Source organism: Wyeomyia smithii, chromosome 2, assembly GCF_029784165.1.
Source record: "Wyeomyia smithii strain HCP4-BCI-WySm-NY-G18 chromosome 2, ASM2978416v1, whole genome shotgun sequence".
NCBI lineage: Eukaryota > Metazoa > Arthropoda > Insecta > Diptera > Culicidae > Wyeomyia > Wyeomyia smithii.
The window spans coordinates 173320318-173335654 of record NC_073695.1 but is presented as its reverse complement, the minus strand read 5'-3'; the positions used below and the strand labels follow the sequence as shown (position 1 = coordinate 173335654).

The 15337-nt window shown below is 38.4% G+C and overlaps 2 protein-coding genes across 2 annotated transcripts; both read left to right on the top strand.

Moving 5' to 3' along the window:
• The first annotated feature begins 5758 nt into the window (after positions 1-5758).
• Positions 5759-6139, top strand: LOC129720218 (uncharacterized). Its single transcript, XM_055671667.1, has one exon. The coding sequence runs from the start codon at positions 5759-5761 to the stop codon at positions 6137-6139; it is 381 nt and encodes a 126-aa protein (XP_055527642.1).
• A 7426-nt stretch (positions 6140-13565) lies between these two features.
• Positions 13566-14992, top strand: LOC129721391 (uncharacterized). The gene is made up of 4 exons (XM_055673905.1): positions 13566-14147; positions 14205-14314; positions 14369-14482; positions 14542-14992. The coding sequence occupies exons 1-4, from the start codon at positions 14066-14068 to the stop codon at positions 14785-14787; spliced, it is 552 nt and encodes a 183-aa protein (XP_055529880.1). The 5' UTR covers positions 13566-14065; the 3' UTR covers positions 14788-14992.
• Positions 14993-15337: the final 345 nt, after the last annotated feature.

The following is a 15337-nucleotide window of genomic DNA, read 5'->3' as shown; positions in this document are numbered from 1 at the left end:
ACGCATCGGTGGTCAAGATAAAAGGTTCCTCAAAATCTGGATATGCCAATACATCGTTCGAGGATAATATTCTCTTTAATATTTGGAAAGATTGTTTAGTCTCTGTGTCAAAAGTAATTGGGAAACTTTTCGATTGATTTTTAGGAATTTGGCGATGGCCATATTCCCCTCTTAAAAGTTTTGTCAAGGGCTTCGCAATTTTTGCGTAGTCTCTCACAAAACGCCTGTAATAGCCAGAGATTCCTAAAAAGGCTCTCAAATCTTTAAGATTTTTTGGCTCGGGGTATTTTTGTATACATTCCACCTTTTTCATGTTGGGTTTCAGACCGTTTACAGAAATAACAAATCCTAGGAACTCCACTTCGGTCTTCAAGAATTCTGATTTGTCTGGCTGGATTTTGAAGTTGACCTTTTGTAGGGTTTCGAAAACACTTCTTAAATTGTCTGAGTGTTCTTCAAAAGTTTTCCCGAAAACGATGATGTCATCTATATAGACATGGCAGATTTTGCCAATATGTTCTCGTAGGACGTCGTCCATAACCCTTTGGAAAATTGAGGGTGCGTTTTTCAGTCCGAACGGCAATCGTACAAACTCATATTTGCCGTTATTTACAGAGAAAGCGGTTTTTTCGACGTCTTTCTTTGTCATTGGGATCTGATGAAAGCCAGATGCTAGATCTAATGTTGTAAAATATTTATTGTTTCCCAAGTTTGCCAAGACCGGTATCAGGAATGGGATACCTGTCACCGATCGTTTTTGAATTTGGTTTCCGGTAGTCTATTACCATTCTATACTTCTTTTCGCTGAAGGCGTATATCTTCTTTGGAACGATCCATATAGGAGAATTATAAGGGGATTTTGAAGGTTTTATGATGCCATCATTTAGCAATTTTTCTATTTGTTTATTAACTTCTGCTTTCAAGGCTTGTGGGTATGGGAATGTTTTGCTATATACTGGATTTTCGTCGGTGGTGCGAATTTCTGCATTAATTCTTGTTGTGAAAGGCAATTTTTCATCAGGTGGTTGGAATAAATTTTTAAAGTCTTTGAGAAGTTTTTTAAGTTCAGATTTTTGATATTCTGGGAGGTGTTCATCTCGAATCTCGATCTGGTTTACCTCCTCGAATTTGTGCTGTAGTAGGTTAATGGTGTGTCGATTTTTTATTATTAGTTTTTCCTTTGCGGTGTCAATTACGGCTTCTAGCTCTTTGAGCGTATCGTGCCCTATAATTGCGTCGAAGGATTTTAATTCTGCAAGATGATAAAACTTTACGTCTATGTCTGAGTATGGTCGGAAAAATTTAGCTTTTGAAAATTTGTCGATTTTTATGTCTCCTCCAACTGAAGAAACGTTAAAAGGTTTCTTTGTGCTGTGGGAGACTCGTGCATACTTTGGATGAACATAATTTTTGTTCGATCCTGTGTCCACTAAGATTCTCAGAGGTGTACTCGCGTTGCCATAATAAAGAAAATAGGGCAACGTGGAATTCATCCTAAAAAATTAAGCTCAGCCTCCTCCTCTTCAGGTTCCTCACCTCGTTGGGCTTCCATCATTCTGATGTACCTTTCAAAAGTTTGTGATGGTTCGGGGTATATATTCTTCATCTTCTGATGGGGCATAATCTGAGCGTTCATTAATTATGTCTTCAGGCTCAGGTTCTTCGTACTTATTTGTGCAAATGTTAAACATTCTCTGTCTTTTCAGTGGGGGTCCTCTCTGGTCTGACCTTTGTGGTCTGTTACCATAGTTGACGTTATTTGTTCGGATGGAAGTATCTACTTCCATCGGTTCTGGTGTGTTTTTAACTGGGTTGTTAGGTGTTATTGGGGCTTTTTGCTGTTGATTAAATTGCCTGAATGGTTGAGGTTGGAAGGGTTGATTAAAGTATGGTGGTGGTGGCATTGGTCTTGGATGATATTGTGGTTTTGGAATTGGTCGTTGGTAATATTGTGGGTTTGGTCTACATGAATTCAAATTGTTAGGTGGTCTTGTTAGTGCTGGAAGTTTGGGAGGAAGTCTAGAGGGCAAGAATGGTATCAAGTTCCTTGGAACCTGCGGAGCTAACATGCTAGGTCTGATCATTGTGGATCTGAACTCTGCGTTTTGATCCTTAATGCATTAGCTGTACGCGGCAGCTAATGACGTTGGTTGATAGTTTCTGATGAATTTGCTCAGCTCACCATCGAGGCCTCTAGTGAAAGAGTCAATAGCTTTCCTATTGTATGACTCGATCAACGCCTTTGATGCTTCTGGATGACTGAATCTTTCATCGGTCTTTATATGATTCGCAATTAGGGAGAGCAATCTATTAACTTCATCGTAAAACTGCTCGAGGGTTTTACCTTTCTGTGTCGTATGCGACAACTGGTAGTCGAGCATTTCCAAATCTCTCTTCTCTTCATAATAAGTTGTTAAAGTTTTCTTAATAAGTTTCCAATTTATGTTCACGTTTGAGGCTACTAAGACATCGTTTGCCTCGCCTATAATTTTTCTTCTTATGGTCTTACAGACCCAGGGCCGGATTTAGACGGTGGGGGGCCCGGGGAAAATTTGTTTGTGAGGCCCTCTTTTCTTAAAACACATTTAGAGGTAACGTTCTGGAAGGTGACGAGCAAAAAAAAAAAAAAAAGGTCGCCAGAGGACTAGGGGAGCCCCTTGAATCGGGAGGCCCGGGCATTTGCCCCCTTTGCCCCCCCTTAAATCCGGGCCTGTACAGACCATATGGTATTTATTTTGAGCCTCTATGGGGCTTTGATGATTAGTCTCATAGAGATTGATGATGCTTTGAACATCGTCAATCCAACTATTCAACTCTCTTGACTCGCCGGTAAACGTTGGCAATCTTCAACTAAATCTGGGATTCTTTCAATCGAATCCGTGTTTACCCGAGCTCCTTCTCTATCAAAAAGATGAAGCGGTGGGTCGCTGTAGTCCGGTCCCGGAAAGGGAACGGCTGCTGCTTCTAGAGCGGCAATTCTATTGATTATATCTTGCACTTGATTTTGTGCCATTTTAATTATTTATTATTTTGAGTTTTTTAAGGATATTTCTTTTTTCACTTTTTTACTTCTAATATATACTTTTTAAATATAATCACTTTTCTTTTGGTTTTTTAAGGATATTTCTTTTTTCACTTTTTTACTTCTAATATTTGCTTATTAAATATAATCACTTTTATTTTTGATTTTTCACTTCACTATTTTAATAATGTTGGAGTACTTACATAATTATTTTAACCGTCATACCAATCCTGTTACAGTGGTACTTCTTTGAATCCAATCGTCTGCCTCTAACAGTGACGCTTCTGAATTCTGTGGGTTGAGACCAGGCCGTGGTGTTTCCTCCTTTCCGGCACGGCTGTTTAATCCGTTTTTTTCCTGGAGCGAGTGATGAGCTGTCCAGGCGACTCCGGCATAATCCGTACGGCTGCTTTACGCGGTCGGGAATTTTTTTGTTTCACAACAAAGAAGTATCCGCGAACTCTTACGTGGCGAACTACACTTGTTGATTCACTTTACACTCACGCTGGTCCCTATTCGGGCGCCAGTTAATTCTTCTGCCACAAAATCGGGCAAAAAAATATTTTTTTGAGCTTCTGCTCGTCTATCTTTATTCACTTAAAACTAAACTACAATTCTTTTAATACTCTTATATATAGCCTCGCAGCGAGTGTTTGTTTATGCTTCCTGTTTATGCTTTGCATAATCAAAAGATAGTGCTGGTGCAGACTAAACACTACTGGTGAGAAGTAGATTATTTTCATTCTGGGAATTCTGCTTTATGCTGATTTGGCGACGATGATGGTGGTCCTGATGAGATAAGGTGGCTTGCCGGATATTGGTGACGTGTTCTGCTTAACTCTGGGGATGCGATTAAAACGAAGCTGCTGCAGGAGGTAAAACATTCTACAGACGATTCGGCTCTAGCTGCAAACCGGAAGACCAGGGACTACAAAAATAAACAGAAAAATAATTCTCCCAAAGGACCCAAGTGCCGCAAATGCCATAAATTTGGGCATCTAGCACGCAACTGCAAAAATGCAGAGAATCGACGCGCATTTTGTGCAGTAATGTCGTCCCTTACGTTGACAAAAGGTGATGATTGGTATATCGATTCAGGTGCAAGTGTGCATATGACCAGCCATAGTGAGTTATTGAAAAATTTGAATGCTTCCACCGGAACTGTCGTCGCTGTGAAATGGAGGAGGCATGAAAATTACTGCAGTAGGTTCGATATGTCGGAAAGACAATATACCGGTCCATGACGTGCAACTGATTCCAGATCTTTCTGTCAACCTACTCTCCGTTAATCAAATCGTAAAGAAAGGCTACACTGTGGTGTTTACCAATGCGGGATGCAAAATAACAAACGATAGCGGTGAAGTTGTTGCTACAGGTAAGCGTGAAAATGATTTGTTTAAGCTGGAACAACAGCGGGAAGCGGGAAGAAGTCTAGCTTGTTTCTCTGCGACTAACTTACACATCTGGCATCAGAGACTGGCTAACGGAATGGCGAATGGTATTAAGGTTGTCGGAAGTAGCACTACAGATTGCGATATCTGTCCAATGGGAAAACTTTGTCGTCACCCATTCAACAAGCAAGGTTCACGCGCTTCGGAAATTCTTGACGTGGTACACACGGACATCTGTGGGCCTATGGAAGCTAAATCACTAGGAGGCAGCAGACATTACATTGTTTTCGTTGATGATAAATCACGGCACAAATGGGTGTATTTTTTAAAAAGCAAGTCCGGTGCGGAAGTTTTGAAAACGTTCAAACAATTCCATTTGTTGGTTGAACGACAATCCGAGCGAAAAATTAAAACTCTTCGTAGTGACAATGGCACTGAATATACGAATAAAGAGTTTGAGGATTATTTAAAACGGCACGGTATTTGGCATCAGCTAACAAATGCATACACTCCAGAACAAAACGGCATGGCAGAACGCGCAAATCGTTCGATAGTCGAACGCACCCGTTGCTTGTTGTACGAAGCACGATTGGCTAAAAGCTTCTGGGCCGAAGCCGTAAATACGTCGGTTTACTTTCTCAACAGATCCCCGACTCATGGTCATGATTTGACACCGGAGGAAGTTTGGACAGAGAAGAAGCCGGATTTGTCTCATTTAAAAGTATTCGGCACGAAAGCTGTGGTGCATATTCCTAAACAGAAGCGGCAAAAGTTAGATGCAAAATGCAAAGAATGCATCATGGTTGGCTACGATGATCGCACGAAAGGGTACAGAGTTTACGACCCGCAGTCGCGCAACGTGTTCATCAGTCGCGAAATTTGCTTCGTTAACGAAGGAACATGGAGTCAACAGAGCACCACCCGTAGAAAAATCGTTCAACTCCCCTTCGAAGAAGTAGTGACCCTGTCACCAGTTGTACCGCCTTCGAAGAGTGCCTAGGAAGAAGATGACGATGACGAGTTCTACACAGACTGCGAAAATGACGACTCCGAGCAGGAATTCTATGGATACAAAGATTCCGAAAATACGACTTTAACCGATGCGACCGTGCTCCCTCCGCGCAATTTCTCAAATCCACCTGGGTCGCAGGTGTTGAGGCGAAGCGGTCGGGAGCACAAGTTACCAGGCAAGTATAGTGAATTCGAAGTTTCGTTCAGAGAATTGCCGCATTCTAACTCTTTACAGACAACCGACACGAAAGTTTCTGATGAGGAATTTCAAGAGGAATCAGCGACGCAAGCTAATGTTTCGACCAGTGAAAGCGCATCCGTTGTAGCTAGAAGCATGTTCGTTGATGGTGATCCAATGACTCATCAGGAAGCACTGTCCAGATCTGATGCTGAATGCTGGAAGAAGGCCATGTACGACGAGTACGATGCGCTGATGTCGAATAGAACCTGGACACTCACAGAGCTACCGCCGGATCGTAAAGCCATTAAATGCAAATGGGTCTTCAAGACCAAGCATGATGCGAACGGGAACGTCGACAGGCATAATGCGCATCTAGTTATCAAGGGATACTCGCAGCGAAAGGGGGTGGATTACACCGACACGTATTCACCAGTCGTCCGTCATAGTTCTCTGCGGTATTTGTTTGCCCTCGCTGCTAAGCACGAACTCACAATCGACCAGTTAGATGCTACAACTGCCTTTCTTCAAGGATAGCTTTCAGAAGAAATCTATATGGATCAGCCTCCTTGCTTTTAAAAACCGAACCAAAGCAAGAAATTAGTGTGTCGATTAAACAAAGCTATGTATGGACTGAAGCAATCCAGTCGCGTCTGGAATGAAAAGTTGAACGCTGCACTGAAAAGTTTCGGAATGATTTCTTCAGTGTACGATCCTTGTCTTTATTATCGAATTGATAACGGTAAAATGTTGTTTGTTGCGATTTACGTAGTTGACGTATTCATTTTCTCAAATGATAGAGGCCTGACGAACGAGATAAAAGCAAAACTGAAGAAATCCTTTCTTATGAGAGATCTCGGATCAGTTAGTAGTTGTCTAGGAATGCGCGTAACTCGTGGGAAAGCTTCCGTGTCGCTTGACCAAGAAGCGTACATTAAGTCAGTGCTAGATCGTTTTAATATGCAAGATGCTAAAACCGTTACGACTCCGATGAATGCAAGCGTGATAAGACTCCGGCAAGACTCCGGAAGAGGTAGACAATATGAAGAAGGTCCCGTATCAAGAGGCGGTAGGTAGTCTCATGTACCTAGCTTAATGTACTAGGCCAGATATTCTATACACCGTTAATCAACTAAGTCGCTACAATATGTGCGCCGGTCCGATGCATTGGGAAGCAGTAAAGCATCGACTACGCTATCTACGAGGCACTAAAAGTATAAAATTGCGATACTCCAAGCAAGCGAACGATATTCTAACAGGATACTCCGATGCAAGCTGGGCAACAGACTTAGATGATCGAAAGTCTACTAGTGGATTCATTTACATGCTACAAGGAGGAGCCGTGTCTTGGAGCTGTAAGCGACAACCGACCGTTGCTTTATCAAGCTGTGAGGCAGAGTACATGGCGCTTTCCGCTACCGTTCAGGAAGCCGCTTGGTGGCGTGGATTGATTGCGAAGTTCGGCCAAAATATACCGATAGATCTCTACTGCGATAACCAGAGTGCAATTGCTATAGCCAAAAACGGTGGTTATACGCCACGTACGAAACATATTGATACACGGCACCATTTCATTCGAGATGCAGTTGATCGAGGGGTTGTCCAGCTGAATGATGTAAGCACCGAAAAACAAATTGCTGACGGAATGACCAAGGCCACAGAACGGAAGGTCATCTATGATACGAAAACTGCTAAGTGCTCAGTGAATTTTGCAGCGCTCCCTAGGGGTGGAAAGAACGCTTTTTACACGGAAAATAAACAAAATTTATACTACTTTTATCGAAATCAATCAAACACACTGGTATAAATCTGTCGGCGAAAACACTACAGGTTAACCCTGCTAAGCATCTGTAAGAAGGAAAACACATTATTTCTAGGGGCTTGACAACTTTATTTCATGAAAAATATTTCGGTAATGGTTGATATAGATATTAATATCTATCATTTATTTATCACATTAACTTCCCAACCATAGCGTATAGGACATGGTGAAACGGTTTGATCAACAAGTAGGCACGAGCGGGGAAGCGTTTTTTTATTTTGTACGGTTGAAGACGAGGCATCACCAAGCGACAGCAAATAACTTTTTCTACTTGTTAATAGATTCTTACTAACTAAGCAAATGAAAATCGCAAATTCATGTGTTTCAAGTTGTGAATTGCTTCTAAAATGAATGAATATCAGTAGCAAGGTATGTAGCTTTACCGGATTTATAATTTGAATGCATCGAAATAGTATATTATAAGATGCGATGAATTTTGGTCATCGGTTGTTTTAATGAACAACTTTAGTCTTTGGCATTTTTTTTTGCAATATAGCCGGTTGTACTTTTGACATACCGTTTTACTATGTTTCTATACACCAACATCACAACAACGATAATATGACTTCAAAGAGTTTTGATGTAACTAGAGGAGTGTTTGAAAATGCAACGATAAACACTTAGTAACAATGAATACAATCGAATTTTGCTCGTTGCACTAAATTCGTAGTCCAACTAGTGAAGGACTTTCACGCGTTGGGTTGAGCTATCCAGGTTGCAAGATGACACCGGTTGTTTCTTTTTGTTAGGATTATTAAGAGATTTGCCCAAAACTGAACGCGGTCTAATCCAAACACCGCGTTTGAATCAAAGGCCGCGCTGAGTTGCCAGATGTATGCTGTTTTAATTTGCATCAACCTTCATTGTTAAAGTATCGGGAAAATCTTTGAAGAAATCACTGCTGGAGACAGTGGAGACTAAAAAGGATTACTAATCACCAGAGGAAAATCTATCGCATCATATACTCACTTTGTGGTTTCTGTTTCAAGCATTATGATATCAATTTATGTTAGATTAATCTGTAAACCTGGCACCCCTGCTGCCGCCTTCAGTGTGCTGCCAGATTCGAAGTTTGTTTTGATTTTGGAAAGGGTTGCCAAAGCAGGTAGATTTTTTTTTTTTTTTTTTTTTTTCAAAATTGCTCAATAAGTTTTTTTTTTTTTTTAAAAAGGGGGATTTGTTAGTAGCTTAAGTATTTATGATAAATATTAGTAAATAATGAGTATGTGTGTCCAATCACAAATGGTGACTTCTCAACACTGTTAGAAATTTGAAATTTTAATTGTTAGGATTTGTTTGCTTTCGCAATAAGGACTTATCATTCGTAGGGATTTAAACCTACTTGTCAGAAAAGGGGAAGTAAACTTACAACTAACTTAATTGCTAACTTATTGGCTATAAAGAGAGCTTATCGTAGCAATTGAGGATTGCAACGATTTTTGTCGAAAATTGTTAATAATTTTATTTGACATAGCTTCTAATGGTTCAACACCAGTAAGTCTATGTAATTCGAGTGTACCAAACCAAGGAGGACGCTTCAAAATCATTTTCAGAATTTTATTCTGAATCCTTTGGAGCGTTTTCTTCCTTGTTGAACAGCAACTTGACCAGATCGGTACAGCATAAAGCATTGCTGGTCTAAAAATTTGTTTGTAAATCAAAAGTTTGTTCTTTAAACAAAGTTTAGAATTCCTGTTAATGAGAGGATATAAACATCTCGTATATTTGATGCACTTGGCTTGTATACTCTCAATGTGCTCTTTGAAAATAAGTTTTTTATCATAAATTAGTCCCAAGTACTTAACCTTGTCGGACCAACTTAAAATAACCCCATTCATCTTGACAACGTGATTATTGTTTGGCTTGAGGAAAGACGCCCTAGGCTTATGCGGAAAAATTATCATTTGAGTTTTAGAAGCATTGGGAGAGATTTTCCACTTTTGCAAGTAGGAAGAAAAAATATCTAAACTTTTCTGCAATCGACTGCATATGACACGAAGGCTTTTTCCTTTAACGGAAATGCTTGTGTCATCGCAGAACAATGACTTTGTGCATCCTGGAGGCAAATCAGGAAGATCTGAAGTGAATATGTTGTATAGGACTGGCCCCAAGACTGAACCTTGAGGTACACCTGCTCTGACAGGAAATCTATCAGATTTAGAATTCTGATAGACAACCTGCAGAGTTCGATCAGTAAGATAATTTTTTAAAATTTTGATAAGGAAAATCGGAAAATTAAAAGTTTGCAATTTCGCAATCAAACCTTTATGCCAAACACTGTCGAATGCTTTTTCTATGTCTAAAAGAGCAGCTCCAGTGGAATAACCTTCAGATTTGTTAGCTCGTATCATATTAGTAACTCTGAGCAATTGATGAGTTGTGGAATGCCCATGGCGAAATCCAAACTGTTCATTTGCAAAAATTGAATTTTCGTTGATGTGTGACATCATTCTGTTAAGAATAATTCTCTCAAACAGTTTACTTATTGAAGAAAGCAAACTGATTGGTCGGTAACTTGAAACTTCAGCTGGATTCTTATCCGGCTTTAAAATTGGAGTAATTTTTGCATTTTTCCATAATTTGGGAAAATATGCAATTTTGAAGCAGCAATTGAAAATTTTCACTAAAAATTCCATTGTGCTCTCAGGGAGATGTTTGATTAGTATATTAAAGATTCCATCGTCACCAGGTGCTTTCATATTTTTGAAATTTTTAATAATTGATTTAATCTCATTCAAGTTAGTTTCAATTATTTCTGCAGGTAAAAAATTCTGGGAAGAAATTAAATCAAATTGACGTGTGACTTCATTTTCAATTGGACTCACAAAATTCAAATTTGAGTTATGAACACTCTCAAACTGCTGAGCAAGTCTTTGAGCCTTTTGTTCATTGGATACAAGAAAACGTTCACCATCTTTTAAAACTGGAATAGGCTTTGAAGGTTTCTTAAGAATCTTCGACAGCTTCCAAAATGGTTTTGAATATGGTTTCAATTTTTCAACTTTAGTCTCAAAATTTTGATTTCTCAGAAGAGTAAATCTATGTTTAATCTCTTTTTGTAAATCTTTATAAATAGTTTTAAAAACAGGGTCACGAGAACGTTGATATTGACGTCTGCGGACATTTTTCAAACGAATTAGAAGTTGAAGATTTTCGTCAATTATTGATGAATCAAATTTCACTTGAGCCTTTGGAACAGAATAATTCCTGGCATCAACAATTGCACATTTTAATGCTTCCAAAGCGGAATCAATATTCACTTCGTTTTGCAAATCAAGCTCATTATTGAAATTTCTCTCAATATGAGTTTTGTATCTTTCCCAATTAGCCTTGTTATAATTAAAAACAGAGCTCATAGGGTTTAAAACTGATTCATGTGATAAAGAAAAAGTTATTGGAAGATGGTCAGAATCAAAGTCAGCATGTGTGATCAAATCACTACACACATGACTTTGATCTGTTAGCACCAAATCAATTGTTGAAGGGTTTCTTACAGAAGAAAAGCATGTAGGACTATTCGGAGACAAAATAGAATAGTATCCTGAAGAACAATCATTGAATAAAATTTTTCCATTGGAATTACTTTGAGAATTATTCCATGAACGATGTTTAGCGTTAAAATCGCCGATTATGAAAAATTTCGAACGATTTCTGGTGAGTTTTTGTAAATCACCTTTAAAATAATTTTTGAGCTCGCGTGTGCATTGAAATGGTAAATATGCTGCGGCAATAAATAAAATCCCAAGTTCAGTTTGAACTTCAATTCCCAAAGTTTCAATAACTTTCGTCTCAAGATGGGGAAGAGCACGATGTTTGATTCGGCGATGAATAACAATTGCAACTCCACCGCCGGAACCCTGAATCCTATCATATCTATGAACCACGTAATTGGGATCATATTTTAATTTTATGTTAGGTTTCAAAAATGTTTCAGTAATAATTGCAATATGCACATTATTTACTGTTAAAAAATTAAAAAGCTCATTCTCATTGGCCTTCATTGAGCGAGCATTCCAATTTAATATTTTAATTGTTTTATTTAAAATCATTGCTAAATTTTAAATTAGAAACAATTTTAATAGTAAAATTTGTGCCTATTTGAATGGCTTCAAACATTGATTTTGCCTGCAACATGGCGTTCATAAGATCGAACATTGCCTGTTGCAAAAAAGAAAGTTTACCTGCCGTAATAGGCCCCAGGCAGTTGACATTAGAAAAAATATTTTCGGTAGCAATATTAGCTGGAGTGATAGGTGTACAATTATTATCTAGCGTGTTTTGCTTACCCATATTAACGGTCATTTTCGAACTACCAACACTAGGCGGTAAAATGTTCGAACTACCTGTAACCTGTGCATAAGTTAAACGGGTATGCAAAGGAGTAGGTAAACTATGCGTCACTGGTACGCTTGGAGAATTTTGTTTTGAAGTTGGTTTTAATTGAGAAATTGAATTTTGTTTACCTTGCCTTGCCTTAACAATTGCTAACCGGACTGGGCATTGATAAAAATTTGACATATGGTTGCCGTTACAATTCGCACAGCGAAAATTTTTACTCTCTTTCACAGGACATGTGTCCTTTTTGTGAGAAGAGTCTCCACAATTAAGACATTTTTGGTCCATGTTACAGAATTTGGAACCATGGCCATAACGTTGGCAAGTACGGCATTGGGTGATATGCTTTTCACCTCCGCCATACTTCCTATAAATTTCCCACTTTACACGCACATTATACAAAGCATGTGCTTTTTCAAAAAATTTTAAGTTGTTAACCTCATTGCGGTTAAAATGAATTAAATAATTAACAAGGGAAATTCCAGTTCTCTGACTGTTTTCGCCTCGTGATTTTTGTTTCATTAGAATTACTTGGGTAGGGGCTATGCCAAGTAATTCTGTTAAAGTAAGTTTGATCTCATCAACGGTTTGATCGTTGGTGAGACCTTTCAAGACAACCTTGAACGGCTTGGCGTTCTTGGTGTCATATGTAAAAAATTTGTACATCTTGTCAGTTAAATACTGGACAAGACGATCACGACCCTTTACTGAGTCGGCTAATAAGCGGCATTCACCTCTACGGCCAATTTGATAGGTAACTTTAACGTCAGAAACAAACGTTGAAAGTTCCTTTTTGAATATATTAAATTCAGAAGAAATAGTTACCACAATAGGTGGAACTTTCTCCTTTTTTAAAGATTTTATATTTTGTATAGTTTCATTATTAACAACTTCCATTTCACCAGCTTCTTGCTCAGGCAAAATATCAAAAGGATTGTCACTACAGACACTCGAAGTATCAGAAAGAGATGCCTCTCTTTTCCTCCCCGCAGCGATGCGAGGTTTCTTTTTCCGTCCAGCCATTTCAGGTGGTACGAAAAAAGTTAAAACAAATGTTAAATTCAAAAGTAGGTAGTCTTGAGAAAGACTGATGGGAAATAACTTTCAGGTAGTCTTTAAAAGACACACTGACAAAACACAAACTTTGAAGCTATAGGCAGTCAAAGACCAGTCCACAAGCAACCGAAAAAACGTCTGACCTGTAGGACAGTTCAAGACGCACTGAAGCAGGTAGATTTAATTTTGGCTGTTGTTTAGTGTCCAAAGAAAATAAAATCGACTCTGCAACCAAGAAGGGCATTTGGTTTCAGAGTTGCGGTTTATAGCGCGGCGAACAAGTTTCAGTGAAACTCACAATACTAATCACCTATTGGGTTACGCAGTGTCTTGCCCCTAGCATTCTTCAAAACAGCTGACTCAGATACTGGCATAGATGATTGTAGAACTGTTCCTTTATTGTTTTTCAGATGACACCGGTTGTTTCTTTTTGTTAGGATTATTAAGAGATTTGCCCAAAACTGAACGCGGTCTTATCCAAACACCGCGCTGAGTTGCCAGATGTATGCTGTTTTAATTTGCATCAACCTTCATTGTTAAAGTATCGGGAAAATTTTTGAAGAAATCACTGCTGGAGACAGTGGAGACTAAAAGGATTACTAATCACCAGAGGAAAATCTATCGCATCATATACTCACTTTGTGGTTTCTGTTTCAAGCATTATGATATCAATTTATGTTAGATTAATCTGTAAACCTGGCACCCCTGCTGCCGCCTTCAGTGTGCTGCCAGAATCGAAGTTTGTTTTGATTTTGGAAAGGGTTGCCAAAGCAGGTAGATTTAATTTTGGCTGTTGTTTAGTGTCCAAAGAAAATAAAATCGACTCTGCAACCAAGAAGGGCATTTGGTTTCAGAGTTGCGGTTTATAGCGCGGCGAACAAGTTTCAGTGAAACTCACAATACTAATCACCTATTGGGTTACGCAGTGTCTTGCCCCTACACTGATATGAATCGGCACGATTTATCCAAGAGATTCGACACATAGATTTCAAAATAGCGCTGCGCACGGATTGGATAAAGTTATTTTATGAAAATAAATAGAAAATCACTATCAATTAAAGTGATGCTGCACATGCTCTAAAATTTTTGAAGCACTCATGAATTACGTAATATTTGCACATCTCTTTCAAGTGGAATACACTTGAATATGCCCTAAGGTTTCATTGTAGTGATTTTCATGTGCCAAACACATTCGAGTCATCTGTTTGGTTTTTGTAAGTCAAGTGGCAGCTGTATTGAACGAAAAAAAAATGGCGAGTAAACACAGCAGCGGGTCGCGTTCTATTGTAGATGTTGCTGGATTCCCGGATTATATACGAAAGTTTTTACAAAGTAAGTACATATCTAAATGTTTTTTTTTATTATAATTGAATCAAATCGTTTTTTTAGATTCGGAAGTAAATGAAAGCGATCCAACGGCAATTTTACAACTTCTAATCAAATCTAACTTGGTGACGCTTGTTCAGCAAGAGGGCAACGAAACGATAATTTCGATAAAGGTATACCTAAAGTTTTAAAACAAAAATATTGCTAATAATATGTTTTGTTTACAGCCCGATGAGGATTTACCTCTGGCTTCGCGAGAAAATTTGGACAGGGACAATTCCACTTTGGATTCACCAGCCTGTGCGAGCTCAATTCTGCAGGATTGGGAATTTACGCAAGAGGTAAAATTTAATTTCAGAAATTCAAACATTGATTTAATTAATATTTTGTGATATTTTAGGAGTTGTTGGTACCTGATGCTCAGCCTGTTAGAGATAACGTTGTGTCAAGGCAAAATCGAAGCAATTCTACCGGAAATATATCTGTGATCTACGTGAGTAATATTTTTTTATATGTTCTATATGTGGAACATTTACTTCAAATCAAACTTTCAATCGAGTCAGATTCGATGGAGTTTGATTTTGATGACGTACTCAAGGATACCGTTGCGTTCGATCGAAAGCCGAAACTACTTCGCATTCATTAATGTAGGTGTACGTTTCTAGCCGATTGTCTATCATGCCTAATCCACTCAATCGTGCCACTGCAAATTGTGAACAACCACAGTAATAATGAATTAACTTGTGCAACTTCGTGCTTTCAGTGCAATATATTTATACATGTAACCTACGCTAAACTAGTCTATCATCAATTGTTACAATCTAGTTTGATTTGTCGTGAAATTTATATGCATAAGGTTCATAGATCCATTTTAGGTTATAGAATTATATTTAACAATTATAAAACCTATACTTGTACCACGCACTTTTCAAGAGGCCTAACTGCAAGATGCAAATATAACGAGTGAAAGTAAAGTTCTTATCTTGTACTACTGTTAAATAACTCACTCTTTCTGTTTTTTTAACTGTTAACATCTTGTAATTATGCGTTTCTGAAAAGTTTGGTTATAATAAATTTGATTTTCTATCTAATCAATAAACAAACATTCCATAAAATTATTCGCATTTCACATTATTATCATTCAAAAACCGAAAAAAAATCCTTTTCAAATAAAACAGAAGTTTATTTCAGATTCA

Excerpts from the sequence above, each read along its gene's own strand:
- LOC129721391 (XM_055673905.1), top strand. The coding sequence starts at position 14,066 with ATGGCGAGTAAACACAGCAGCGGGTCGCGTTCTATTGTAGATGTTGCT. Across the intron at positions 14,315-14,368 it reads AAACGATAATTTCGATAAAG|CCCGATGAGGATTTACCTCT; the intron begins GTATACCTAAAG and ends TTTTGTTTACAG. Across the intron at positions 14,483-14,541 it reads ATTGGGAATTTACGCAAGAG|GAGTTGTTGGTACCTGATGC; the intron begins GTAAAATTTAAT and ends GTGATATTTTAG.
- LOC129720218 (XM_055671667.1), top strand. The coding sequence starts at position 5,759 with ATGTTCGTTGATGGTGATCCAATGACTCATCAGGAAGCACTGTCCAGA.